This window comes from Gastrolobium bilobum, unplaced genomic scaffold, assembly GCF_033153095.1.
Source record: "Gastrolobium bilobum isolate Gb01-03AN ecotype WA unplaced genomic scaffold, APGP_CSIRO_Gbil_v1 utg4377, whole genome shotgun sequence".
NCBI classification, from domain to species: Eukaryota; Viridiplantae; Streptophyta; class Magnoliopsida; order Fabales; family Fabaceae; genus Gastrolobium; species Gastrolobium bilobum.
The window spans coordinates 1,104,860-1,132,540 of NW_026895684.1; the positions used below are offsets into that span (position 1 = coordinate 1,104,860).

The 27,681-nt window shown below is 33.1% G+C and overlaps 3 protein-coding genes across 3 annotated transcripts; 2 read left to right on the forward strand and 1 right to left on the reverse strand.

Annotated features, from left to right (window-relative positions):
- The first annotated feature begins 8,776 nt into the window (after positions 1 to 8,776).
- LOC133290427 (bifunctional aspartate aminotransferase and glutamate/aspartate-prephenate aminotransferase-like) lies at positions 8,777 to 12,241 on the forward strand. The gene is made up of 10 exons (XM_061488509.1): positions 8,777 to 9,078; positions 9,164 to 9,413; positions 9,529 to 9,622; positions 9,713 to 9,816; positions 10,378 to 10,626; positions 10,722 to 10,835; positions 11,055 to 11,138; positions 11,362 to 11,532; positions 11,621 to 11,734; positions 11,970 to 12,241. Exons 1-10 carry the CDS (start codon positions 8,945 to 8,947, stop codon positions 12,108 to 12,110), a joined length of 1,455 nt encoding a protein of 484 aa, XP_061344493.1. The 5' UTR covers positions 8,777 to 8,944; the 3' UTR covers positions 12,111 to 12,241.
- A 1,971-nt stretch (positions 12,242 to 14,212) lies between these two features.
- Positions 14,213 to 15,667, forward strand: LOC133291388 (protein NEN4). The gene is made up of 5 exons (XM_061489653.1): positions 14,213 to 14,662; positions 14,744 to 14,790; positions 14,910 to 14,973; positions 15,093 to 15,269; positions 15,572 to 15,667. Exons 1-5 carry the CDS (start codon positions 14,213 to 14,215, stop codon positions 15,665 to 15,667), a joined length of 834 nt encoding a protein of 277 aa, XP_061345637.1.
- A 5,808-nt stretch (positions 15,668 to 21,475) lies between these two features.
- Positions 21,476 to 27,629, reverse strand: LOC133290004 (sulfate transporter 2.1-like). The gene is made up of 12 exons (XM_061488047.1): positions 27,306 to 27,629; positions 27,173 to 27,221; positions 26,653 to 26,860; positions 26,395 to 26,569; positions 25,563 to 25,628; positions 25,230 to 25,460; positions 25,001 to 25,127; positions 24,119 to 24,405; positions 22,235 to 22,428; positions 22,044 to 22,132; positions 21,695 to 21,771; positions 21,476 to 21,601 (listed from the first exon to the last, which is right to left on the reverse strand). The coding sequence occupies exons 1-12, from the start codon at positions 27,627 to 27,629 to the stop codon at positions 21,476 to 21,478; spliced, it is 1,953 nt and encodes a 650-aa protein (XP_061344031.1).
- Between the last annotated feature and the right edge of the window lie 52 nt (positions 27,630 to 27,681).

A 27,681-nucleotide genomic window follows, 5' to 3' on the forward strand; every position in this document is an offset into this window, starting at 1 on the left:
AAATTCATAACCATCAATTACAAACTAACACGTTTCTCGTGCAATTTTCGTTGACTTTTATTTTTGTGAGAAAAAAAAAATGCAAATTTGACTTCAACGCCAAAGAAAAAAAAATTATATATATATGAGATAGGATCCTTTGACACCTCATCTGAGAGCCGTCAGATCAAAAAAGATCAACGACTCTGATTTGTAAACATGTGACATCATTGATCTTTTTTGATCTAACGACTCTCAGATGAGGTGTCAAATTTCAAATTTGACACTGGTGTTAAAGGATCCTAACCCTATATATATATATATATATGAGATAAGATCCTTTGACACCACTGTCAAATTTGAATCTTGACACCTCATCTAGAAGCCAATAGATCAAAAAAGATCAACGACTCTGATTTGTAAGCATGTGACACAATTGATCTTTTTTTATCAAATGGCTCCTAGATGAGGTGTCAAAATTCAAATTTGACACCGGTGTCAAAGGTTCCTACCTCTATATATATATATATATGGGGTTTAAATTTCTACAACTGCTATATGTGCAACAGTCAAATACTTGCCATATATATACATGAAAGCCTTAAATGTAAAGAATCATAATCATACAAAGATCAAAATATTAAATGTGGAGAACCCTAACTATACACCTGTCATTGTTGTACCTGTACGTAAAGAGTGTGGTTCTCTCGCACTGTTTTTGAAAAAAAACAATTATTTTCTATATATATATATATATATGAGGTAGGATCTTTTGACATCAGTGTCAAAATTTAAATTTGACATCTTATCTGAGAACCGTTAGATCAAAAAAGATCAACGGTGTCACATGCTTATAAATCAGAGTCGTTGATCTTTTTTGATCTAACGGCTCTCAGATGAGGTGTCAAATTTAAAATTTAACACCAGTATCAAAAGATCCTACCTCTATATATATATACATGTACATATATATGTATATACATATACGTATATGTATGTATGTATGAATATATATATATATATGTGTGTGTGTATGCACATATACATATACATATATATATATATATGTGTGTGTGCAAAAAAAATTAAAATATTATTTTTTTAATAAGTAATTACGAATATATAGCTGTTTTGAAACTATTTACGGATCTATAGCATTCATTCACGCTCAAATTGGATGTGAATGGTCACGCCTAACTTAGGCGTGACTTACGAGGCATTCACATCTAATTTAGGCGACTCGTCTCGTATTAACACGTGACACAAAAAAATCAACTTATGAACCGAAAATTTTTAGAAAGCCATAACTTTTGACTCAGGTATCCAAATTAAGTAAAAAAAATTTATTCCACATATCTTTTCAAGATCTATGTAATGACACCTCATTTGAGATATTTTATCTCTCACAAACACAGTTCGAATTTGCAACAATAGTATTATAAGAGCGTTTAAACCCAAAAACCTCTGAGTTCTTTTCAAACTAACACCAAACTCAGTCTTTTTTTTTTTAATCTGGAAATTGTAAAACATGGTACAAAAAGCAAACATCTAACTTTGTTTCATAGGTAGTGCATAAAGAATGACCTGGTTCTATCTTGCAAGCTCCACCTCATTTATTGAAGAGACATAGGAGCTCACAGACAAAATGAGTGTGTGTGTGTGTGTGTGTTCTTTGTCTTTGTTAAGTATCCTTATTTATAGATGAACTAATCCACTTTAGTGCCATCTTTAATTTCAGACCACGACTTAAAAGATAAAGTCTCAACTCACAGTGATAAGTAGAGCCGTCAAAACAGGCTCGGCTCAGCAGGCCAACCCGACTCGCCCGTTAAAAGGGGCGGGCAGGCCGGGTTTTTAGCACAATTTCAAAAGTGGTGTTGGGCGGGCTGACTCAGTTTTTGGCAGGGTGTCCCTGCTTTACCACCTCTAGTGATAAGTATACAACCCATAGGATATAAATAGGGAGGTTCTAGTAGGCAGAAGACTGTGTTAGGTGTTTATTCAGAAAAAACTCAGATGCTTCTGCGTTTAAACACTATTATAGTACCTTTGTTGCAAAATTCAAACTGTTTGTGAGAGATAAAATATGCTAAATGAGGTGTAATTGTGTATATATCGAAAAGTTATGTGGAATCAAAAAGCACATTACCTAATTTGGACACCTGAGTCAAAAGTTATAACATTCCAAAATTTTACGATTAAACTGTTAACTTTTTGTGCCGCATGTCAATATCAGACAAGTTATGCCTAAATTTGGCGTGAATGCTTCGTGAGTCACGCCTAACTTAGGCGTAAATGGTCACACCTAACTTGGACGCGATTGAGTGCTATAGGTCCATAAATAATTTCAAAACAGCTAATTATTTATTAAAATAATAATATTTTAATTTTATAAGACACGAGAAAAACTGACTAACGTGAAATAAGTTTTAAAAGTTTAACCTGAATACCTCATAACCAAAAATAAATTTAAGAATAAACAAGTAGTGAATGATAATTTAAGAGATTATGTTGCTATTTATTCTATTAAGTAATATATTTTTCAAAATGTGATCGGTCTTTATTGGTTTGACTTTATCATGAACGTGTATTTTAATTATATGATATGAGATAATCAATTGTTATTAAGATTTTGATAATTTTCTGTAAATTTATATTTAAAGTATGTGAAAGGATATTGTAGCTACCAACTAGAGTTACTACCAATCAATTTCACCGTTAGATCGATTATGCTGATCTAATGATTATATTTATTTCCAAATTTCACCGTTTGATCGATTATACTGATCCAAAGATTATATTTATTTCTATATTTGTATGGTTATTATTCCCCATATTTAACATTTTATATTTATTTTCACCTTTGTATGGTTATGATTTTCCATATTTAATGCTTTCATATTAAATATGTGGGATCATAACTATACAAAGATGAAAATAAATATAACCGTTGGATCAACATAATCGATCTAACGGTGAAATTGATTGATAATAACTCTTGGTAATAACGTTAACTGATTGTTACAATATCCTACTCGTTAAAGTATTTATAGGTGCAAAATGAGGTGAGTAAACCCTTTATTTGCTTATGTATAATCACATGGCTTTGGAACCGATTGGTTGGCTTTTATTTAGCCAAAAACTATTTTATTTTAGAATAAAACTTATACAAAATTAGTTTGAATGTTTGTTTTAAAAAAAAAAAACATAAGTCACAAAAAAATTAAAAACCTATTTCTTTTAAGCTAAAAATTCTAACTTCTAAAAAAAGCAAAAGTCGAAAACTAATTTTTTTTAAAAAAATTTAAATAGCTTTTACTTTTGCAAAAATTAATTCAAAAATAAACAAGACATAATTTTTTTCTTACACCTCCATAATAGCTTCTAACCAATTTCTAATGAAGCAGGGCTATAAGATGCCTGATGCATATGGCTATATCATGACATTTTCAGTGTGGCCAAGCCAACAACATAAATGCCACTTCTGGCAATGGTATTTATAGGCTGAAGTTCAACACAATAGTGGGTATTATACTTCAAAACGCCAACACCATTACCAAAAACAACAGCGAGACACATTCATGGGCACGATTTTTGGGTTATTGGATATGGAATGGGGAAGTTTGACATGAACAATGACACAAATTATAATTTGGAGACCCCGTAAGGAAGAATACGGTGAATTAATTAAGTTAATTTTTCTTTTTCTTTTTGGCAAGCTAAGGTAATTCTTCTTAGAGACTAAAGTAAGATACAAGAAAAACTAACTAACGTGAACTAAGTTTTATAAGTTTTAAGAACTAACTCATACCCATAAATGAATTTAAGAATAAACAATTAGTGAATTATGATTTATAGGACTTTGTTGCCATTTTATTTTAGGGAAAAATGTTTCTGCAGTTAATGCAGATAAATTATCTGCATTTATTTCCAAAACGACGTCATTTTGATATTGAAATTTTAAAAAATTTAAATATAAAGACTATTATAACCCTGAAATAAATTAAAATTACAAAAATACCATGATTTTCGTCACAAAACGACGTCGTATTAGACTTACTGCAGATAACTTGTAACTGCAGAAAAAGAGAACACTTTCTTTTATTAACTTTTTTTGCAAAAAGTGATCAACTTTACGGGTTCGCTTTTTCTGCAGATTCTGCAGTAAGCCCGATACGATGTCGTTTTGGGACGAAAATCATGATATTTTTGTAATTTTAATTTATTTCAGGATTATTATAGTCTTTATAATTATAATTTTTTAATCTTTCAATTCTAAAACGACGTCGTTTTGGAAATAAATGCAGATAAATTATCTGCAATAACTGCAGAAATATTTTTCTGTAACTTTATTAAAGAAAATGTATTTTAATTATATGAGATAATCAATTGGTATTAAGATTCTCTAAATTTGTATTTAAAGTATTTATAGGTGTAAAATAGGTGAGTAAACCCTTAATTTGCTTAGGAATAATCACGTGACTTTATCCTACGTAATTATATTAAAACAATTACACTTTGGTATAATTTAATAGGAATATTATACTCTTATGTTACACAGGCCTCTTCTCTCATTTTTACACTCACATCAAAAGACGTGCCTCACTTTTCTTTCTTTTTTTTTTAAATTGGTGGACCCCACTTAATTTATCTCACAACATGAGATAACTTTTCTCATACAATATGAGAGAAGTAAAACCCAATTTAATAATATTGAACTAATTATAACTATTTTCACAATTTCACATGTCCAGAATACGGCATTACAAATACCGGCATGTCATTTATTTAAAGGGTATAATTTTTTTCACGTTATAGTAGATAAAATTATTTTTTACACATATATAAAAATGTGTGGGTTTCGTGTTTTATTTTTTTTCTCTATTCTCCTCACATAACCTCACATGGAACTCATATTTTTTTATGTGTATGTAGGAGATAATTTTATCTCCTACAATATAAGAAATATTAAATCCTTATTTAAAATATATATATATATATATATATATATATATATAAAAGAATAAATTTAGCTATTGTAACTATTTAAGAAATGACTAATAAAATTTTCTCGGAAAGTGTTAAGTGGAGTAATGAGAAATTTATTTTCTAATAACAATAACATCAAATGAATTCATTTTGATGATACTTCTCGTCACAGCAGGCCATGAAAAAAAAGTTTTCTATGGCATCATGAACACATGTTGCAATTATATAGTAGTAATACAATTATGCAACAGTAAGCTAATATTAGCACAATAACTATTATGTTTATTGTTCTTTACTTCTTTATCATCTTAATAAGTTATTGATATTAACTTAGGCTACTTATATATATATTGACAGGACTCTTGTCAAATTCAATACGCAGGGAATCATATTCCCCAAACATGGAAGTCATCTTTTTAAAATGTAATCTCCAAAGACTCCCTAAGCAAAAAGAATTCATGAGCAAGATACCTTATGTTTTAGTAATAGGTAGCCTCATATATGTCATGTTATTCACCAAACTAGACATTTGTGACATAGGGTGAGTAGTGAGATGGTACCAATCCAATTCCAAGGGAACACTAGATAGATGTTAAGCATGTACTCAAGTATCTTCCGAAAGTGAGAGATTATATCTTAATATATTCTAATGCGAGTCTAGGAAACCTCAGTTACACAAACTCAACTTTTCAGGTGGATATTGATTTAAGAAGATCGACCTTGAGATGTGATGTTTACACTAAAGCAAGATAGAATTAGAGGTGAACCTTACATAACCTTTTACCAAGAGTTTATCTAAACTTGTGTTCAAGAGGCATGTTACTTCTTTTGGTCTTAAGAGGATCTCATACTTGTATTAGGCGAGTGATATTGTGTTCATTGTGCTCTCGAAGTAAGATAATATAATAATGTAATCATTTTCTAATTTTACAAATGAAGTATTATTCGTTACTTTTGTATACACGATTTACAAACATTGAGGTCTGGATCGATTATGAAGTATATGATCATTTGGGTATGTTTATAAAGGACATGATCATAGGTTCTCATAATTAACAAACATGTTCACAACTGTTAAATAAAGTTGGGCGTTTTATTTATGCCGTAATATTTTATGAAATGACTTGTCTGGATCATATTGTAAAATCCTAGTGTGAATTAATATTCACACTGAAAGGATCAATAAGAGATTTGATTAAGGTTGTATTTCTGTCATAAGGTATCAAATCTCCAATTAACAATAAGTATCTTATTGCTCTTAATCCTAAGTTTATTATAAATATATAATTAAATAATTTTTATTCTTTGATTTATCAATAGGTGAAGTTCAATTTATTGACGATCAATAACTGGGTATATTGGGAATGAAATTATTTGATTATTCATATTTATGAGATAAACAATATATAATTTGTAGGAAATATCCCATTGATATATTTCAATACTTAGATATTGAAGACACTAGTAGTGCATGTAATTCATTAAAGAAACTATTATAGTTAAGAGAATAAATAATTGATTGAGTAACAAAAAGCTCATCAGTCAATTATCGATATATATTTATTTTTCTGGTAAAACAATTATCAATATTCTATATAAAGGCGATACTTATTCATGTTATAATTATTAATAACCTTGGAGTTCAACTTCGAGTTTTTAGTAGAGTAGTACATAATTAGATAATCATCTGTTGATTATTAAAAGGCTTGATTAATTATAAATGGAAGATCCCCATGCTAGCTTGAGATAAGGGACAGGGTAATTTTAGTTAATGATGATGAGTGAGTGACATGGTCTTAAGCTTTGCCTTAAGTATGTACTCAAAAGCAAGTGAAAGATTTTTGGGTTTTGTTCTTTTACTTAAAGTTCATTTGGGCTTTAGTGTATGAGTGAAGCCCAAGAAACCTAGTGTTAGGGCACTTGCCCATATTAATAAGCTCACGTTGGTCATCAGTCATTAGTGTTGTTGTGATCAGAACACGATTATAAAAAAAAATGTAAACAAATCATTTGTATACACATACTTTCGTAATCTACATTCTACATGTATCCATTAAATGAGGCCCAAAATGAGATATACGTTTTCTCTATGGAATATGCGGCCACATATAATAGAAAATACTAAAAGGAAAAATAAATACATTTCCAATTTAGCAAAAAATCTAGTATATCTTGCAAAGCTTGGCTCTTCTAAAATTTTCCTCGTAACATTCGCAGTCCGTATTTTTGTTTAGGGAGCTTTATCGGATTAATCGATCGCGGCGACGACGCTGCTTTGCCTAGTTCCTATTCTCTTGGAGGCTCTTCTCTCCGTCGTCGTCGGCCGCCGCCAGGTTGGCTCCTCTCTTCTGCATACCTTTGTTTTCTGCCTAGGGGCTAGGGGGATGGGGTTTGGTAATTGTTAATGCTCTAATTAAAGTGTTGATTTAAATTTACGTATTTATTTATTTTTAACTATTTTTGGTGAGACTGATTATATTTACTATAATTTTAATCTTACTATTCTTATTATCTAATTGGTTATCATTAGATTAATTTGAAATCAACTGTTAAAAAAAAAAGAAAAAATTAACTATAATTGTTAAACAAATTAATCTAATGCTAATTAATCAGGTAACAAGAGTAATAAAAATAAAGAGAAGCGTTATTTTTATAATTTCTTTTTTATTGTTAATTTTTGTCATTTTAATGATTATAATTTATTAAGTCATATTTATTAATTAATTATAAATTTTAATAAATTATAATCGTTAGATTAACAAAATTAATATTAAAAAAATAAATTATAAAAGATTATAAGACTTTTAGGTTTAACAGTAAAATTAATATAATCTTTGGTTGGTGAGAAAGGTGTGGAAATGAAAACAATCTTCTTCTTTTTTGGCGAGGAAAAAATCTTCTAACAGATCTTTCGGGTGCAGTACTGTTTTTTTTTTAAAGGTTGATTTAGAATTATAATACTTAAAATTATCATTCTTTCTTAATTTAATTTTATATGTATATATATATTTTTTGGTAAATAATTTTTATATATATTTTGTTTGTATTTTTTTTAATTATTCTGTCGCTTATAAAATAATTCAAATTAACCCATTTAATTTTTTTTTTGTAAAATGTTCATTAAGGATTAAATTGACAAAAGATTTGCGATATAAAATATTTCAAAAACTTTTAATAAGTACGCATTTAGTTTAAAAAAATTACAAAAATTATAGGGATGAAAATTTCAATTTAACCTTCTCTTTAATACTCCAATTTTCTTATATTTTAAGAAATTTCAAATTTATTCAACAAAGTAAAATCAACTTAATTGTTTTAAAATAATGTTGATATTGTTTTGTAAGATATGAAATTCATTTAAAATTAAATTTTAATAAATACTTTTAATGAAAGGCTGATATCTATACAAATTAAACTGGTAAATTTCTCTACGTTACTATTCTATTACAAACCTAACAAAATTATATCAGTATTTTTTGTATTTTAAGTAATCGGTATATCAGTTATAAAAAATAAAATAAAAATAACTTATGTAATATCGTTTTATCTTACCACCTTTTTTAATTAATGTCATTTGAATATTACTTTAAATAAAAAATACCTGTTTACATTGAAAATATGCTCGAAGTAACAACGATAGGGTGAATAAGCACAAAATAATTATAAAAATATTATAAAGATCGTCATTGCAATCTACAAAGTACAAACTAGTCTTTAACTCAAAATAAAAAAATAAAAAAAAAAGAATAAAAAAGAAAAAGAAAGAGTTGAATTGCATTTGAAGACGGAGAGTTACGCTACACCACCAACTCTCCCCCACCCAACCAAACTCCACCAAACCCCCCCCTCGACCATCTAACTGCGTTGTTGTGCTTTTGCTTTTAGCTTTCTCAAAATAAAAAAACTTCATTGTTTGCTAAGCACTTTCTGTTTCAGAATTCCAACTTCTCTCTCTCTCTCTCTCTCTAGTTTCCATATGGCAAACTCACTATATAACGGCACCGCATGCCGAATCCCTGTCAGGGACCAATGTCCCGTTGTTAATTCGTCTTCTCGCCACGTTTTCAGATCCATATCTTTTTCCTCAAACCTTTCCTATCTTCCCCTCAAGTGAGTTCCTTTTCTTGTTTGTTTCTTCACACACTGCATCTTTTTTCTTATCGTTTCCTGATGATGGGTTTGCTTGTATTTGTAGAACACTGGAGATGGGCCTGGAAAAACACGTGGAGCAGAATAGAATGGTGGTGAAGGCAATGACTGATTTTGATGCAAGGGGCGTTGACATTGACATTGATATTTCCTTGAGCCCACGTGTTAATGCTTTGAAGCCTTCAAAGACTGTGGCCATAAGCGACCAAGCCACTGCTCTCGTTCAAGCCGGTGTTCCTGTTATTCGCTTGGCAGCTGGAGAACCTGATTTTGATACACCTGCTGTCATAGCTGAGGTATAAAAATGTGTTCTTTCTACATTCCCCATTTTCAATTAATACAAAAGTTTTTTTTTTTTTTTTTAAATAAAAAATTAGTTCTTTTTGATCATGTCATGAGTTGTATGGGTAGGTTGGGATTAATGCAATTCGTGAAGGTTACACGAGGTACACACCCAATGCCGGAACATTAGAACTACGCCAAGCAATTTGTCATAAGCTAAAGGGTTAGTTTGATCATGTTTTGTGCTTCATATGGATGCTTTGTTGTTTATACGAAATGGGGATTTTGACAATATGCCAGAATTGTTTTGCAGAGGAGAATGGAATTACTTATACTCCTGATCAGATTGTGGTTAGTAATGGAGCCAAGCAGAGTCTCACTCAGGCAGTGATTGCAGTTTGCTCCCCGGGAGATGAGGTATGTTAAAGGGGTTTAATTCGTACTCTAAGGATAAGCGTTAGAAGATATATTATGCTGCAAAGTCATTTGGGTTAGGTATGAGGGGATGATTTAATTCTAACTAAGTTTTTTGAATTATTCATGTTCTTTTATCTTTTGCCATTATGAAAGCGGGAGAAAATCTTTGGTGTATTAGAAATTTCAGGTGACAACGGTGCTCTTCTTTGGACGGCATCTTGTGTGTTTGTAGACTTGTTTTATCATTCTGCAATCTGTCTGAACTTATTGACATATATGCCTTTGTTTGTTCAAAAGATTCTGCAACTGACCTTTCATTTTCTAAAGCCTTTGTTCTGTGTTTTATCACTTTATTATCAGTTTATCATGTATTCTGGGTCCAGTAAGCCTTATTATGCTTACTGCGGTAAATGTCAAGCAAATTAAAAAGCCACTCCGTACTGTGCACTAATTTCCATTTACAATAATATGTTTGATTTGTGTTTGGACAAGTTATTATATATATGTTATTTCTCCTATTGCTCACTATGGTGGATTTCATTTATGGTGTGAATATTTCAGGTCATTATTCCAGCTCCATTCTGGGTTAGTTACCCCGAAATGGCAAGGTTGGCTGATGCAACACCTGTGATTCTTCCAACATCAATATCTGATAATTTCCTTTTGGATCCCAAACTCCTTGAGTCCAAAATTACTGAAAGATCAAGAGTGCTTATTCTTTGTTCACCATCTAATCCAACAGGATCCGTCTACCCTAAGAAATTACTTGAAGAAATAGCCCAGATTGTAGCAAAGTACCCGAGGCTTCTGGTACAGTCATACATCCATGACAAGATTTCTAGTGTTTCAATGTGTTCAACCTAGATGATAGTTCTTTTCAAGATCTTAATAGCTGTTTTATGCAGGTTATCTCTGATGAAATTTATGAACACATAATTTATGCACCAGCAACTCATACAAGCTTTGCGTCTTTACCAGGAATGTGGGACAGAACTCTAACTGTAAATGGATTTTCCAAGGTTAGTCTGTGTGTCGGGTTCTCTTTCTGGTAGAGTTGTATCTGCTAACTCCCAAAAATACTTGTTACTGTGATTTTTCTTTTTGGTATGTTTTTGGTGTCTGTGTTTTTATTTTCTACGCAATGCCTAAGCTGTATTTCATAGCGTGGCTGTAAATTATGACATGACATGGAAGGCCTCTGAATTGGATTCTGATGCTTTTAAACTGTTTTCCTGTAGGCCTTTGCAATGACTGGTTGGCGGCTTGGATATCTTGCTGGTCCAAAACATTTTGCTGCAGCATGTGGAAAGATTCAAAGTCAGGTGTGCTACATTTTTTATTAATCACTTTTGTCAGCTTTATTCCACATTTCAACTTGTCTTGATTTCCTTTTTCTACAAGACTTCTAACAGATTCTTTAATCAGATTTAGCATTTGAGCGGAAACATAAGAAATTTGTAGCATTCATTTGGAATGTGTTGGACTACTGTTGCTATTTAATATTATATGCAGCATATACTGGCTGATGCATCTTATTGAATTCAGTTCACCTCAGGGGCCAGTAGTATATCTCAGAAAGCTGCAGTTGCTGCATTAGGCATGGGCTATGCTGGTGGGGAGGCTGTTTCTACCATGGTAAAAGCATTTAGGGAGCGAAGGGATTTCTTGATTAAAAGTTTTAGCGAAATGGGTGGTATTAAAATATCGGAACCCCAGGTGCAAACTCAATTATTTTGTTTTGTTTTGTCTCTTCCTATTCGGGTCTGCTTTTATACTTAATTAGTATATACTTTTTCACTTGCAGGGAGCATTTTATCTATTCCTTGATTTCAGCTCCTATTATGGAAGAGAAGCTGAAGGATTTGGTAAAATTGAGGATTCTGAGTCTCTGTGTCGATATCTGCTGGATAAGGGCCAGGTATGTACTCATTTAATGGCTTTCAAATTTTAGTAATATTTTATGAGTAGGAAATTTTCAAATTGTCTTTCTTTTCACCGTATTCCCTTAAAAATAATGGAGAAAGAACTAAAGAAGAATTGTTATTAGCAAAAAGGATTTTCTCTTTCTTGAAATATGACAACAGTTGTCCAACTTGTTGAACTTATAATGTCTTGCGAGTCATGACATTGTGTTTTTCCGTTTTGGCTTACAGGTAGCCATGGTGCCAGGGAGTGCATTTGGAGATGATTCTTGCATCCGCATTTCTTATGCAGCATCCCTTACTACCCTACAGGCAGCTGTTGAGAGAATTAAGAAAGCACTTACCCCTCTAAGCTCTGCTGCACTTGTTTGATCTCCATGCTTTGTTGTAATGGGTGTATTTTATTCTAGAGTTGGCAACAATGTGTAGTCTGTTTATTCTGAAAATAAAGTGATACAACTGTAATATCAATGATTAACAAAATTGGCCCAAATTATTTTAGATGCTAGAAATGTTAATTTAAATAAAATATTATTTCGAATTTTTTTTTTGTAAGGCTCACATCCAAATATTTATTTAGAGTGAGAAAAAAGAAAAAAGAAAAGCCATGGCTCTAATAGTGATTAATGGCATAGCATGTAGAGAATATATATATATATATATATTGAGATAGGAATTTTTGATACCAGTGTCAAATTTTTGAAAATTGATACTATTGATTTTTTTGATCTAATGACTCTCAGATGAAGTGTCAAACTTTAAATTTGACGAAAGATCTTATGTCATATATATTATTTTGGTAAGGGGAGTAAGGGAATGCGAAAAGGGGTGCGGCTGGGGGTGTAAATGGGCTGGGCTGGGCTTTGGCCATCCTGGCCCAAGCCTACGTCAAAAAAAATTTAGCCTATCTGGCCTACTGGCCTATTAAAGGCTTTATTTGTAGGCCAAGCCCGGCCCATTTTCAAAAATAAGAAAGCCTGACATGGCCTACAGGCCTTGTAGGCCTCCCACTATATATACTAAGCAAAAAAAATAATTGTATAGAGCAAAGAAAGTTCCATTCATGCATGCACTAGTACTTCTCATATGAAAAAAATGACAAACAAGAAAGAGTCAACATAATACCTCAGCTCTAGAATGTATATCATAGAGGAATAGAGTCAAAGAAATGGGAAAAATAAGAAAAATACAATTACTAGATGCTGAAATAAAGTCTACAAGAGAATGTCATTCATCTAAAAATCTTTAAACCACCATCAAGACAAGGGAAAGAAGAGTATTATTGAAAGATCTTCATCAGTAACATCATAATCCAGCAAGGTACCCATTGTTCCATGGTATTAAGTTGCAACAACATGTAAAATTTGGAGACATTAGACAAGTTTTCCTTTCATAAAATAAAATAGCACAAAAAGTAAGAGATATTGCTATTTGGCACTTTGTGTCTTTGCCACATAAAATAAATATTATTTTATTATTTTATTTTAATAAATTAAATAGGCCAGCCTACAAGGCTGTAGGCCGGGCTTGACAAAATTGGCCTATGGCCTATTTATTAAAAAAGCTATTTTATAAGCCTAAGCCTACTCTACTTTTCTGAAAGGCTGGGCCTGGGCTGGGCTCAATGTAGGCCGGGCCGGGCCAGCCTGGCCCATTTACACCCCTAGGTGCGGCTGTTCTATGGGAAATTAAACTGACCTCCGATATTTCCAAAGCAACAGTAGAATAATGAAATCAAGTCTCGTAAGCAAAAGCTAAGGATTTGACTAGGGTTGTTGAAATCAGTTATTAGCGTTTGCTGCTATGAAGCCCATGAATGGTTGTCGGAAAAAAAGCCTAATTCGTGTTTGGTAGGGCCCATAACTTATGAGCCGTAAGATTTTTTGCTTTGTGGAAATCGAGCGGGACTAGTTAGGCTTGCAAGCACAAGCCCAAATTATAATATATTTGGAAAAACGAACGTTAATTAATCCGTTGGGGACATAGGCATGGAATAGTAAATTAATTGATAGAAGATGTGGCATATCATATGCTTATTTTGGCATAGAATCAATTCTCATATAGGAGACTTCTTGGCATGTCCAGCAACAGCTAGTTTTCCAATAGGTAAGGGTTAAGGTTTCATTGGAAGTTTCCTGTTTGAGAGGCAATGCAACACAATTGGGAAAAAGAAGAGGGCTTTTGGAAGGAAAGAAGGAAGGGTAATCTTAATTCTCCATGTTAAAATATTCCCATCATCTAGCCGTAAGCTTAACATCCTCAAGAAGAATCTAAGGAGCCCCTTCCCCTTCATTCAAAGCCTTGAATAGTGACTTGAACTAAAAGACAATCAACCTTAACATAAAATTATTGGGTTTCTTCTACATGTACTCTTCTGTTCCAAAGGATTATTACTACATGTACCTAGCTAAACCTCATCTATATATAGTAAATAGATGAAACCAAGTTGGAGAAAGGAAGAAAAAAACCTTACGATGGAGGTCTCTTATTCATGCAATGAGCATGCACCCGAGATTGTTTTCTTTGATTTGGAAACCACAGTCCCCAAAAAGGGTGGACAACGGTTCTGGGTCTTGGAGTTTGGTGCAATTGTAGTAAGCGCCCACAAACTCAGCGAGATTGAGAGCTATACCACTCTGATAAGACCCAAAGACTTATCTGTAGTCTCAGTGAAGTCTAGCAGATGCGATGGCATAACTCGTGGAGCTGTAGAAAATGCACCATCTTTTGAGGATGTTGCAGACAGGATATTCAATATCTTGAATGGAAGAGTTTGGGCAGGTCATAACATTCAGAGATTTGATTGTGTTCGTATCAAAGAGGCCTTTGAAGATATTAATAGGCCAGCACCTGTGCCAGTTGGAATCATTGATTCTTTGGGGGTCCTAACTGAAAAGTTTGGAAGAAGAGCTGGTAATATGAAGGTACGTATAATAAGAACTAGCAAGAAGTGATTAATTCCTCACACAACAAAATCCTCACAATTTGAAGTTCTTAATGGGCAGATGGCAACTTTGGCTTCTTATTTTGGCATGGGACAACAAAAGCACAGGTTCGTTGCACATTTCTAACTCTAGTACTTATAATAATAAGGTACTTTTGAGTACTTTATAATAATAGATTTTGTAAAAATTGAATGATATGGATTTATGAATGTTTTGAAATTAACAGGAGCCTAGATGATGTTCGTATGAACTTGGAGGTCCTTAAGAATTGTGCAACGGTGTTGTTTCTGGTATGTGCAATTAATCAATCTCAATATTCAAATTTGCTTGCTTAATTATTTACCTTTGAAAACAAAGATTCCAGCAGCATAATTCTCACACGTTTGTTATGGCTTGTGGTTAATGTTAGGAATCTAGTCTACCAAACACATTGCATAGCAAATGGTATGGCTCTTCCAGAGTGATCATGACGCGAAGCAGAACTAATGGGAAATCACCCTGCAAAGAAGAGAGTAGCAGAAAATCTCCTCCAACTTCATTAGCATATCAGAGGACAGTCCCCTGTGCTAGGGGAAGTTTGGAAAAGGTTTTTATTTATTGGGCATAATATTTTTTTTTTTCAAGTATAATTATATTAAGGGCTTAACATTTCTGCAGGAGCCGTAGATAGTGTTATCTACAGCTGACACAGAAAAGTGAGTCCCATGGCTTTTTTTTTAAAAAAAAAAAAAAAAAAAACTCAGGATCCGTTGCCGTATCCTAGGATCCGGACGTGGATCCTTGCTTGCTGTAGCTACAACAGCTGCACTTATATTAATCAACATTTTCGTGTTATATGGTATATATAGATCAGCGCTAACAATAATAATGGAACTCCTTTAAACACAGGTGACTGAAAAAGTAAAGGGGTTGTTGTGTAAAGCACAAGGGAAACCACCTCCTCTTCAACAACTACTCAAGCATTCTCATTCACTTCTAAGGTGAAGAAGAACTCCTAAGGTTGACGCTGCTTTCAGAAAATAGCAGCTACCTTCTAGAAGGTTACCTTGAAAAAGTCCTTGGCAGATTGAAAGGAAGACATGCATTCACAAGATGACAGTATGGTTTTTAAGGACTTTTCTGCGGAATATGTTTTAAGACTCAACCTCCAAAAAGAAACCTATGGCAACACAGATTCATTTTGTGTATACTTCAATTATTTGATTATTTCAAATTCTTAAAGCATACTTCTTCAATGAAAGATGCTGATAGAACAAGTATTTGTAAATGAAATCAAAATGAATATTGATATCAAAATTCTCTGGACAAAGAGTTTCGGATACAAACTTGGATTTTCCGTTCCAATGAATCACAATTATGTTGACTAAAACAACAGAGAATTTAACACTCGTATATACAATCTTACTATGAGTAATTCTTGGATGCTGACATCATTTATAACTTTTGTATAATATGAATTTAACCAATCTAACCGTTGAATAATGAGATATTATCTTGATGATCATATACACCAAATTTTATATAAATTAGACATTTAGAAGTATGTAATTTTATAAATGACATCTGCTAATATTTTAAAAATTATATGATGCGTTAAAATATATTTGTGCAATGAAATATCAACAAATTCTTGATAGTGTACACAATTTTGTAAACTTAATTCACTTAATGAGAACTATCAATTTAATGGTTGACTTGATAAAATTCAGCATGCATCCGTAAAAGCTATTTATATAATATAAGTATAATAAGATTTACTCTCACTGATGTTCAATACTTTTCATTCATTCATATATATATATATATATATATATATATATATATATATATATATATATATATATATATATATATGAGTAAATACCCTTTTTGGTCCTCAGCAAATTTCACGATACTCGTTCTAGTCCCTAGCAAATAAAATGGCCCATCGTGGTCCCTAAGAAATTCAAAATAGACCCATTTAGTTGAAATCGTGGTCCCTCACAAATTTAAAAAAGACTCATATTAGTCCTTAAAATGACTAAAATGGATCCATTTTGAATTTCTTTGGGACCACGATGGGCCTTTTTATTTGCTATGGACTAAAGCGGGCATCGTTAAATTTGCTGAGGACCAAAAAGTATATATACTCTATATAGAGAGAGAGAGAGAATGATTTGTTTACAAGTTACACTAAGTATGACCGGTCATACACTCTTGATTAAAGTATGATCGATCAGACATAGTGTAGTTTATAAACAAAAAGTTTGTAAACATAATCTTCCCCTATATATATATATATATAAATGGGTGGATTTTATTTTTCTCATTCTTTTTCTTTTCTTCATAAGCCCCACCCACTTAAATATTAACCACATATATATGTAGGGATTTATAAGGTAGTGTTTGGTTGGGGATTTCTCAATATTATCCTGGGGAAGTGGATGTGGGATTCATCGTTCTCCACATTTGGTTCAGGCTTTTCTTCTCAATTGCCCGTCAATGAGGTTTAGGTAGCAATCCATGAGAACGTGTAAAAGTTGGATATAAACACTGTTGATGAAGCCGGTTGTGAAGGTCGAATTGTTGTGAGAAAGCGGGTAAGTGAAAATGGAAAGAAAAGCATGACAACTTTACCCCTCCATCTTGTTTGGTTCTTGTTGTTAAGGATGAAACATACTAACCAGAACTATCGCAAGGCTTCTGATGCTACAGTTACCATACTGATAGGATGGTTACCATAAACCCAATGAAACATTCTTGTTTGGTTCAATGTGTCTGTCACCGCTCCAATTCTTGGATCCAACAAAGTTAAAGAACCTATATTGAAACTTTTGAAGATATTAAAACCCAAACATCTATAAATAGGGAAAATTTATATAAAAGGTAACAGACATTTGAAGATCCAATTAATGGAAGCAAGCTAACAAGAGCATCAGTCTGAAAAGCATATCATAGAAGCTAATAAGAGATGAGCAGAAGGTCAAAACCATGTTTTTGTAAGGATATTTTTGTAATTTCGTTAAGTTTTTACATCAATATTTTATCTTCAACCAAACACACATTCAGAAATTTCATTCAATTATCCTGGTAAAATTTTGCCCAACCAAACAACTTTTTTAAAACTTTCCTATCTAACTCATTTTCCCTGCAGATCCCTAGTATTTACATTTCCCTATTATTATAAAATTTCTCCCCAACCAAACACTACCTAAGTATCATGTTATAGGAAAGTGAGTATCCTTTGAGAAAACCCTTCAAAATCTATGGTTTTATTTATTTATTATTTTAGGAAAATCAATGGGCCCCACATGTGGTGTTTCTATAGCATAACATATTTATTTTTCTGCAACATGATACTTATAAAACCCATATATATATGGGGCAGGATCAACTTACACCAGTGTAAGATTTTTACTCTTACACCCCATCTGAACCATCCATTGCACTTTAATCCAACGGCCACGACTTCAAAAAGAATAGTAGGCACGTGACTCCAACTGTCATCTTTACCTCGTTCTTCTCTGAACTTCTCCATTTCCGCTCATTTCTTTCTTTTCTCATTGACGTTACAACTTCTGAACGAAGCATACCTACTTTCTTTTCTTTTCTTTTTTCTGTTTTCACAGTTGAAGCAGTTCCCACACCACTCTTCTACCTCAACCTCTCTACCAGTGACCCTGTAGAAATTTCAAAGGAGAAGTATTTTGAGTTTTTCCCTTTTCTATTTCCATGCTTTGTTTAAAAATTTAGAAGTTAGAAATCAAATCAACGAGAAAGTCTAAGGAAAAAAAGGGAGGTGCTTGTTATTTTTTCCTTTATTCATGATGCAGGAATCTATGAGATGAGGTTTCGGTTGAAGATTTATAATATAATTTTTTGTATAGACTGGATTTTTTATGTTGCAAAGAGTTTATTTGGTTTTTTTTTTTCCTCTGGATAATGATAACTTCATTTTTGTTTAAGTTGTTAATTATAAGTCACGGGTAGGGGGAAATGATTTTTATTTTTTTCCGTTGAATCTACAGCTTCCCATTGAAACTTACCATTTGTTTTCATGTTCTTCCCTGAAGCAAAGAAGCTCTCTATCTAAACATATATGTTCCCACACCACTTCTGTATGCCAACCTCTCCACAAGTGCCCCTTTAGAAATTTTGAAGAAGAAGTCTGCGAGGACTGATTAGAACTGTGATGTACCTTATACATTTAACTTCTCAAAATCTTTCTAAGAATTCACATCATGCGTATTTTATGGCTCACAGACTATTCTAGCTAGTTCCTTTGCTGAGAAAGACTATAACAAGGTGATTGTTGCCACAACAAGGACACTGTATATGGGTTTTGTTTTAGGAATGGGGCTCTCTCTTGTTGGAGTTGGATTTGTACTTTAGATTAAATTCTGCAATGTATTCTGCATAAAGATTAGTTAAGGACTTTGAATCGTATATGCATGATCACCAGGTAGGTGGAAGCAGGCAGTCAAATCCTCGTGTTGTTAATAGAAATTCAACTTTTAGTGATGATGCTACAAATTTGTTAGAGTGTCTTGCTCGATATGTTGCTGCAACCAATTCTGCAGCCGCAGCTTCTGTGCCTCCTTCGAGTATGAATGTTGACACAATTGTTGTTTTAGGCTCAGAGACAACACATAGGAGAAGAAGAAGAACTGAGGTTTTAAGATGATTTTCAACTACGCCCAGAAGAAGAAGGCTAAGATGATGGTCTTTTATGTTACATATATCATATTGATGGAAGGTTCCTAGTATACCCGTACTGCAATTTGTTTGTCATAAGAAATTCAGTTTCTTTTGTCTAAAACAAATATGTTTTCTAATTTATGTATAAAGTGTAAACAACCATTTCGTGCAATTTGTATGACAACCAATTTTATTCAACGTATGTGAGGATGTTTACATCATCAATATCTTTCTTTTGTCCACCTTGGCACAAAATTGTGCTTCTCACTGATCATCTGAATCTGATAGTAGAGAACGCCTTATAACTCTAATAACGTCTGTGAGAGACACAATCCCAACGAGCAAACCCGATGAACATCTGCCTTGTCAATCACCTTAGATAAAGGTGATTCAGCATAGCAGGTCACAAGTTCCCTTTTAGAGGTATTATTAGAAATGGTATTTGTTATTCATCATTTGTCACCATACAAAGGAATGTCATATATACACGTGAATATTACAAAAGATAAAACGGAAGACTTATCCACAATTTAAAATGCAAACACTACCTAAGTATCATGTTATAGGAAAGTGAGTATCCTTTGAGAAAACCCTTCAAAATCTATGGTTTTATTTATTTATTATTTTAGGAAAATCAATGGGCCCCACATGTGGTGTTTCTATAGCATAACATATTTATTTTTCTGCAACATGATACTTATAAAACCCATATATATATATATATATATATATATATATATATATACATATAGGGGCAGGATATTCTTACACTGGTGTAAGAGTTAGAAGTCTTACACTCAATCTTGACCATTGATCTACTTGTATCCAATGGCTCACATTACTAAAAATTTTGAGCCCTTCTATATAAGTGAGATCCACGGATAAGAATGAGAGTGTAACTTACACTGGTGTAAAATGATCCTAATCCATATATATATATATATATATATATATATATATATATATAATATATATATAAACATTTAATAGTATCCATATATTTTTATTTTATCTTATTGCACCGTGTGAACCATGAACTATTAACCTTTTTAATTCTTCAATTGAAGTGATTTTTAAAACACCGGACCAAATACTATTAAAATGCATAGTTGGCTTTCTGCTCTCCCCCGGGGTGGCCCTTCCCTCTTTTCTTTTTGTGAATTTGCTCTCTTTCGAAAAGGAGAAAATGAAGCATGGAGAACACACTTTATCATGAATGTCCGTCAAACAATCACAAAGTGTCTTGTATTAAATCACGGCCATCATGGCCATGGCCCATGGGCCAACATTTGACTCAACCAAAAACGCTTGTGGGTTGTGATTGTGGTGAAACTAGACAAATATATTTTTGATATATTCTTAAATCAAAGATATTATTACCCTCCAAATTATGGTAGCTCAGTTGGCATTAGAAAATTGAGCTGGTGAGAGTGAGAACATATGTTTAATCTTTTCCAATACCGTCTTTGGGAGAGGTTTACAGTTTTAATTTAAGGACTCGTCCCGAATCGGACTAATCACGAATCGATGAACCGATTGAAATATTTCAAATATATATATATATATATATATATATATATATATATTAGTACCCGATAATGAATAATCACAGTGAAAATAATTTATAATTCCCGACAAACTTTATTTATAATGTCCTGAATTTAAATTAAAAATATTGAAGATACAAGTACGAATTCGTAATCTCAGCATCACACTTAGTTTTGAACAATTAAGGTGATGTCAACTAAAACTAAAACTTAATCTGCTTGTCTTCTTAAGTTCCTACAAAGTTCTATAACATTCTTATGAGTTTTGTAGGCAGATGGAGACATAAACTTCACACAAACCAAATAGTTCTTTTAATACATAATAGTTACAAACCTATATAGTACAGAACCTAATTCGCACTTCCTATGTGCCTAACAGGAAGAGGACTTATTCTTCTGTCCCGCTATATTGTACATAAAGTACTCCTGGGCAGGAAAATCACACACCTAAAAGAAGCATCTTGTATGAGTAAAGTTACAACATTGCAATTCAACTCACACATGAAAAGCTAAGATTTTATTCCCACACGTGATTTCTATAAACAGAGGGCAGAGATACAGCAGTCATTTAGAAATCCAGCTTGCAGTCAATAGCTTCTCCAACAGTCAAGAATACCCTTCCTCCAATTGTTTTGACAAAGTTTGTAGCCTTTAGCTTGTGAATCACTTGCCACCTTGGGTTGACAATTGCTAACTGAGAAAAATTAATACTAGGAGTAGGTTAATAGGCACCATGCAGACATGAAAACTGCGAAATCACAGTGTAAAACCTCAAAGCAAAACTTGCCTTCTTCCCACTTGAGACCAAACTCTTATGCAGTTCTTCTAGAGAAGCAATGCCTGAGGTGTCAATGCTCACCAAATCTACCATAATAATAATATAATGAAATGAACTGTTCAGGATTAGGCTACTAGACTGTTACAACATATAAGTAGAAAAAACCCACACATGAATCATCGTTGGTGATGGCTGTTGCACTTTACATTTATCAGTAACAAAATATTATATAACTAAATCAGCAAAGGTAATTGATGCATTTTATGTGTATTTTTTTTTCTCTCCTTTTTTTTTTTCTTCTTATAAAAATCTTCTTTCAAGGGTTTTCAATTTCCTGTATTTCAGAAAAACAACTTACTGGAGGTGTCAAGGATTACGAGGTGAATAATGTTTCTGGGGTCTTCCTTGTTCCCCTCTGCTTCTTGCTGAATGATCCACTTCAGGATCCTTAGAAATAAGATTAGGTTGACGAGTTAGTTGATGGTCAAACTCGGTTAATTCATATTTAATTGTAAATGCTTATGTGTGCTTTATGCAAGTGCCTACTACCTTTCTCTGATTGAATTGGCATTAGCGAAGCAAAGTGATGAAGACTTTATGCGTATTATTACTACCCCGGGAGTCTTAGCAGCCATAGGATACTGATGAACATCGCAGAATATATCTGTGCCGGGAAGTCTTCCCAGATTTTCTGTGCCTGCTCCAATCGAGATTAAAATGATCTTTGTAAAAGATATCGCCACCTGAAAATAAATTTGAATGATCTTAATTTACTCTTTTTACCCTTGAGTACATTAGTTGTTCCTACTTGCTTTTTGAATCAAACATCTCTTTTTTACCCTTGATAATGGGGCTCTTTTCATTGTGCTGATACTGATATAAGGAGACATTGGAATTTCCAAACCCATCCACTTTGTGTCACTCTTATTGGACCAACATTCGTTGCTTATCAAAATTCAGCTTTGCATGTTAGTTCAATAAGGTAGTGAAAAATGGTAGCAGTTTGTTGTGCAATGAAAAAGCAAGGCCTCTGAGATGTACAAAACTAAATTTCTTAGTTACCAGTTTGATTGGGAAAAAACAAACAGAAGAAATCGCACTAGCTATATATCCTCTCAACTTGGCCACAAACTTATGCAGCGAACATTATTTAAGTATTATTTGCATCTCATGATTGCTCAATAATAATGTTATAATATTTAGTTTACGTCCCTCCTTGTCATAGACTCATATTAAATATTCGAGTTGGGAGCTCAACTCAAAGTAATCAATTCTTATCTAATTTAGAATTTTTGGTGCTGCGCTTTTCAAAAGTGTTAGATTCCATGACATAATTGTGTTAGTGGTGATTCTGAAGAATATACAATGGTGGTCGGTGGAGAGGTGACCTATGACAGTGACTACTGTTGGAACTCGGTTCCCTCAAGCTCGGCTAAGCAGCTTTTGCGGAATTCAGTCAATGATATCTTAGATTTTGGATCTCGGCAATACCTCGGCCTGAACTTCACCAGGTCGGGCAGCACAGCGGAAAATCAATACGAAAAATGGGAGAGAGAGAACACAAGCAGTTTTTAACGTGGGAAAACCTTCTCCAATAAAGAAGTAAAATCCCACGGGACCTAGTCCAGATCAAAAATCCACTATGAAAATAATGGTTATAAATAATCATAATCACTAATGTGGTGGTTAACTCAACCTCTCCAACAATGGTGATAATCAAACCTCCTAGAGATGTTTCACTCAAACTCTCTCTAGAGATCTCTCAAATACAAAGCATAAATCTTTGCTCAAACAATCTTCTCTCAAATTTCTAATCTCTCTCTTAATCTCTGACCTAGCCTCCACCCACAACTAATAAATATATAGAGGAGGTGAGATCTAGGTGTAGGGTTTTAGGGAACTCCTCAATGGGCTTGGGCTTAGCATTGAAGGAGGAAGCCCAACAACTACTGCGATTGAAATTTGTAGCACAGTTGATAAGATAGTGCTAGACTGGAGCTTAAAATAATGTTTCCAAACTCGGAGCCAGAAAATTTTATGAGAGGGGATGAAAGAAAGCAAAATTCACACTAACTTAGACAGGTCAACACGATAGTGGATCGATATGCAACTAGGTTTGAAGAACTCTCCAAGTTTTCTTGGTACATGAGAAACAATAAAGATAAAGAGGTGGGAACTTATGTTACATTACCTTTCTTTAAAATCTATCTGAATGTAATATGAGAAAAAGATTTAACGAACTTGAGGGGCAATAAATACCCCTCCTAGAGTCTAGCTAGCTCCACCACTATATGTTCCCTTAGAATTAGTCAACCTAGAGCTCCAACTTTGACTTGAAATTAATTAATATCAATAACAGTACATAACAGGGACATTGAGCACATGGTTGCAAAAGCTAGCAATGTTGAAAAGTGATCAAAGAAGTGCTCTTACCGCCACTAGCAGACCAATCTCAACTGAAGCAAACAGCACCCCAAAGAAAGCTCCAATGCAAGCAAGAAAATCAACCTTATCAACCTTCCAAATTTTGTAGGCCTCGTTGATGTCTATAAGTCCAGGGAGAGCTGAAAGGATTATTGAAGCAAGAATTGCAGTTGGGGTAAAATACAATAGCTTCGTGAAACATTGCAGTGATATGATGACAGTAATGGCCATCACAATGTTTGACGCTAATGTTTCACAACCGGCAGTGAAATTTACCACTGTGCGGGAGAAAGAACCTGCGGATTATTAAATCAAAGAAAATATTACTTAGCCAAAATGCTACTTTAATTAATGTTTTAAATAGGTTCCACTTGAGGTCGGTTACATGAGTGTTCAAATTTCTTCTTGCAAGTGATAGAAGATTAAAATATTTCAATCATGCGTTGTAGATCCTAACCATAAAGTACCTTCCCCAATAAAAACAAAACGTATATACTCTTCCACTAGCTAGTTTAATTTTGTGCTCTGTCGAACCTTGTACCTTTACATTGGACCATAGTCTTTTATTCCCCACTAATAGGTAAACGTCACGGAATCAATTCTTAATGAAATAACTTCGAGAATTCTATGCAAACTTTAGCTACCAAAATCTTACCTAATTGAAATTGATAGTGATTTTGATGGTTGCACTATCAACTAGGTTACTTTACGTATAATAAGAATATCCCAGAATATATTGATCGAATATTTTAAGGAATTTAAGAATTAAGTCTTTCTCTATGTTTTGTTAGTGGTGCTTACAAATTAAAACCTATAAAATGAAAACAAGCTTGTTTTAGAAATAAAAAAGAGCAAATTGGTGTTCATGTTACCATCTTTTATCAAACTTACCAGTTGCAACATAGCAAGAGGTAAAGGATCCTATGATGTTCACGAAGCCTAATGATGACATTTCCTTGTTTCCATCAAGGTGGTAACCTTTCATGGATGCAAAAGATCGGCCAACGGCAACCGATTCCTATAATCAATAAGATAACAAAAAAGAAAAATTGATAATTGGAACCCCACATAAAAATTAAATTGGTTTGCATATAAAGAGTAAATTAAATTGGGTACTCACAGTGAGTGCAACAACAGCAACAAGAAGTCCAATTTTGGCCAATGCTCCAACATGGGGGCTATGCAACTGTATCTGATTAATGGAGCTTGGATTTAGTCCTCCTTTTATATGTTTGACAATATTAACTCCACTTTTGTCCGCACGTGTCAGAAAAACTATAAGAGTTGATAACAAAACTGACACTAGAGGGGATATTGCTGGCATCCAGAACAGTTTCTTATTCCTTTTACCCTGGCAGGGTGAATTTGAACCGTGCATTAGACAAAAATATATTTTAGAAATAAATAGTTCAGAAAAACAAGATAGTTACTTCTTTGTATAATTATCACTCACCACAAATCTGGTAAACAGGATGAAAATGAGGAATGAACATCCCAGGACAAAATTGCGGGGGTTCCACTGCAGTTGAACAATTACAAGTGTTCACGTCATGATTTTTGGTTCAAATTCTAGGACAGCATATATGTTATCCGATATATATAGTGTTTAGATAGCAACACCAACATGTGGGAAATAAATTTTTTTCAGTAGATAGTACTAAAACTTCGGGTATCACCTACTAAAATCAGACTAGAAAATACTGCATTAATTATGTAGTTCCCTATTTATAAGTGAAACTTAGTATTTCTTTTCTCAATATATTCAACGTGAGACAAATGAATTTTGTAATGCAATAAGAATTTATCTATTATTTTTAATTATATATAGATATAATACAAAAAAATTCGTTGTAGTATCAATACTATAGCACTTTTGAGCCCTATAACATTTTGTATTAGTAGTATTACTTTTTCTTTTGTTTTCCTTTTTGTCCCCTTCTTACAAAAAAGTTAAAGAAATTTAATTTTTTTTTTCTTAAAAATTCTTGCCCCTCGAAATTATAATATTTAATACTTCATAATAGGTGCTATTTTTTACATAATAGTGAATATTATTTTCCACTTTTAAATAGTGAAAAAGTCATGATCACAAAATTCAGAGTTTGCGATAATGATATTTTAGATAATTATCTGGAGAGCAATATATGCAGGAGGTGGTTAATAGAGAAGTGTTGATAGTTATTTAATATTTTTTTCCCTCATAAATAACTCATTCACCCTTATGGCAGCCAGCCAGCAAACCAAACAGTAAAAGCAACAATAAAGGGATAAAAAGTGTAACATACGGGATGATGAGATGATTCCCAAACAGATTTCATGACAGAGATTATGTCTGTTTCGTTTGTAAAATGATTGATCCCAAATAGTCCCTTCAGCTGTTGAAGACCAATTATTATAGCCGCTCCCCCCATGAATCCAACAATAGCAGCATGAGACAGAAAATCCACAAGGAACCCCAACCTATTAATTTATTATCAAAGGTTAACACTGATAATGAGCCACATAATATAATATACGCTCATGCATGTAAATAACATACCCACCTGAAGAGTCCAAACGCTAGTTGAAATAAACCAGCAAACAAAGTGGCAGTGAAAACAAGTTTTCTGTAACCAATTGGATCATTAGCTGGGTCTATTAACTTCTGAATCATTGATGGCAAAAGAAGGGATACCACTGCCACGGGTCCAATTGCTATCTCTCTTGAGGTTCCCATTAAAGCATAGATAAGAGGTGGCACAACACTTGTATCTAATTTATTTAAAGCATAAGATATATTAATTTCAACTCTATAATTTCAAAGGAAAAAATATTTACGCAGGTAAGTTATCTGTATTTATTTCCAAAACGATGTCGTTTTGATATTGAAATCTTAAAAAATTATAAATATAAAGACTATTATAATCCTGAAATAAATTAAAATTACAAAAACACCATAATTTCCGTCCCAAAATGATTTCGTATTGATTTACTGGATATAAATTATGTGCAGTAACTCCAGAAAAAGCGAATCCAATTTCAAAATATTAAACATAATAATCTCAACTCTGAAAAGTAACTTACATAGGCCATATTCAGGATCAAGCTTTGCTAAAGTGGCATACCCAATGCTCTGCATGGAAACAGAATCTGTGTCAGTTTCACTTTTTGTATGATGTATGTTCTAATTGTGCAGCTATATAGAGAGTTATTATACCTGAGGAACGCAGAGAGTAGCAATGGTTAAACCTGCAAGTAAATCGTTCCTGAATTTGGTTACTGTATAATGTTGGCCCCACTCAAGAATAGGAAAAATGCCCTTCAAGAAGGAAAGCACAACTTTAGGTACGGGTTGGCCTCTGAGAGAATGGCACCTTGCTTGATTCTGTGAAATGGTGTTCTTCACAGAACCAACAAGTTTATGCCTCAGAGTTGGAGGATCAGGAGCATTGACCACCCACTGAGACCTTTCATGAGTGGTCTTCTCAGTTTCCATCACTGGATCAACTACTGTGCATGTCTCAATGTCTGACAAAGCCATGTTTTTATTGAAGTGTTTGGGAGAACGCTGTTCCCCTGCATAAAAGCCTAAT

Bases quoted from the DNA above. Each gene is read 5' to 3' on its own strand.
- LOC133290427 (XM_061488509.1), top strand. From the start codon at position 8,945: ATGGCAAACTCACTATATAACGGCACCGCATGCCGAATCCCTGTCAGG. The intron at 9,414-9,528 runs GTATAAAAATGT...TTGTATGGGTAG, and splicing joins CACCTGCTGTCATAGCTGAG to GTTGGGATTAATGCAATTCG. The intron at 10,627-10,721 runs GTACAGTCATAC...TGTTTTATGCAG, and splicing joins CAAAGTACCCGAGGCTTCTG to GTTATCTCTGATGAAATTTA.
- LOC133291388 (XM_061489653.1), top strand. From the start codon at position 14,213: ATGGAGGTCTCTTATTCATGCAATGAGCATGCACCCGAGATTGTTTTC. The intron at 14,663-14,743 runs GTACGTATAATA...CTTAATGGGCAG, and splicing joins GAAGAGCTGGTAATATGAAG to ATGGCAACTTTGGCTTCTTA. The intron at 14,974-15,092 runs GTATGTGCAATT...GGTTAATGTTAG, and splicing joins GTGCAACGGTGTTGTTTCTG to GAATCTAGTCTACCAAACAC.
- LOC133290004 (XM_061488047.1), bottom strand. From the start codon at position 27,629: ATGGCTTTGTCAGACATTGAGACATGCACAGTAGTTGATCCAGTGATG. The intron at 27,222-27,305 runs GTATAATAACTC...GTTTCCATGCAG, and splicing joins CTACTCTCTGCGTTCCTCAG to AGCATTGGGTATGCCACTTT. The intron at 21,772-22,043 runs GTAAGTTGTTTT...TTATTATGGTAG, and splicing joins CGTAATCCTTGACACCTCCA to ATTTGGTGAGCATTGACACC.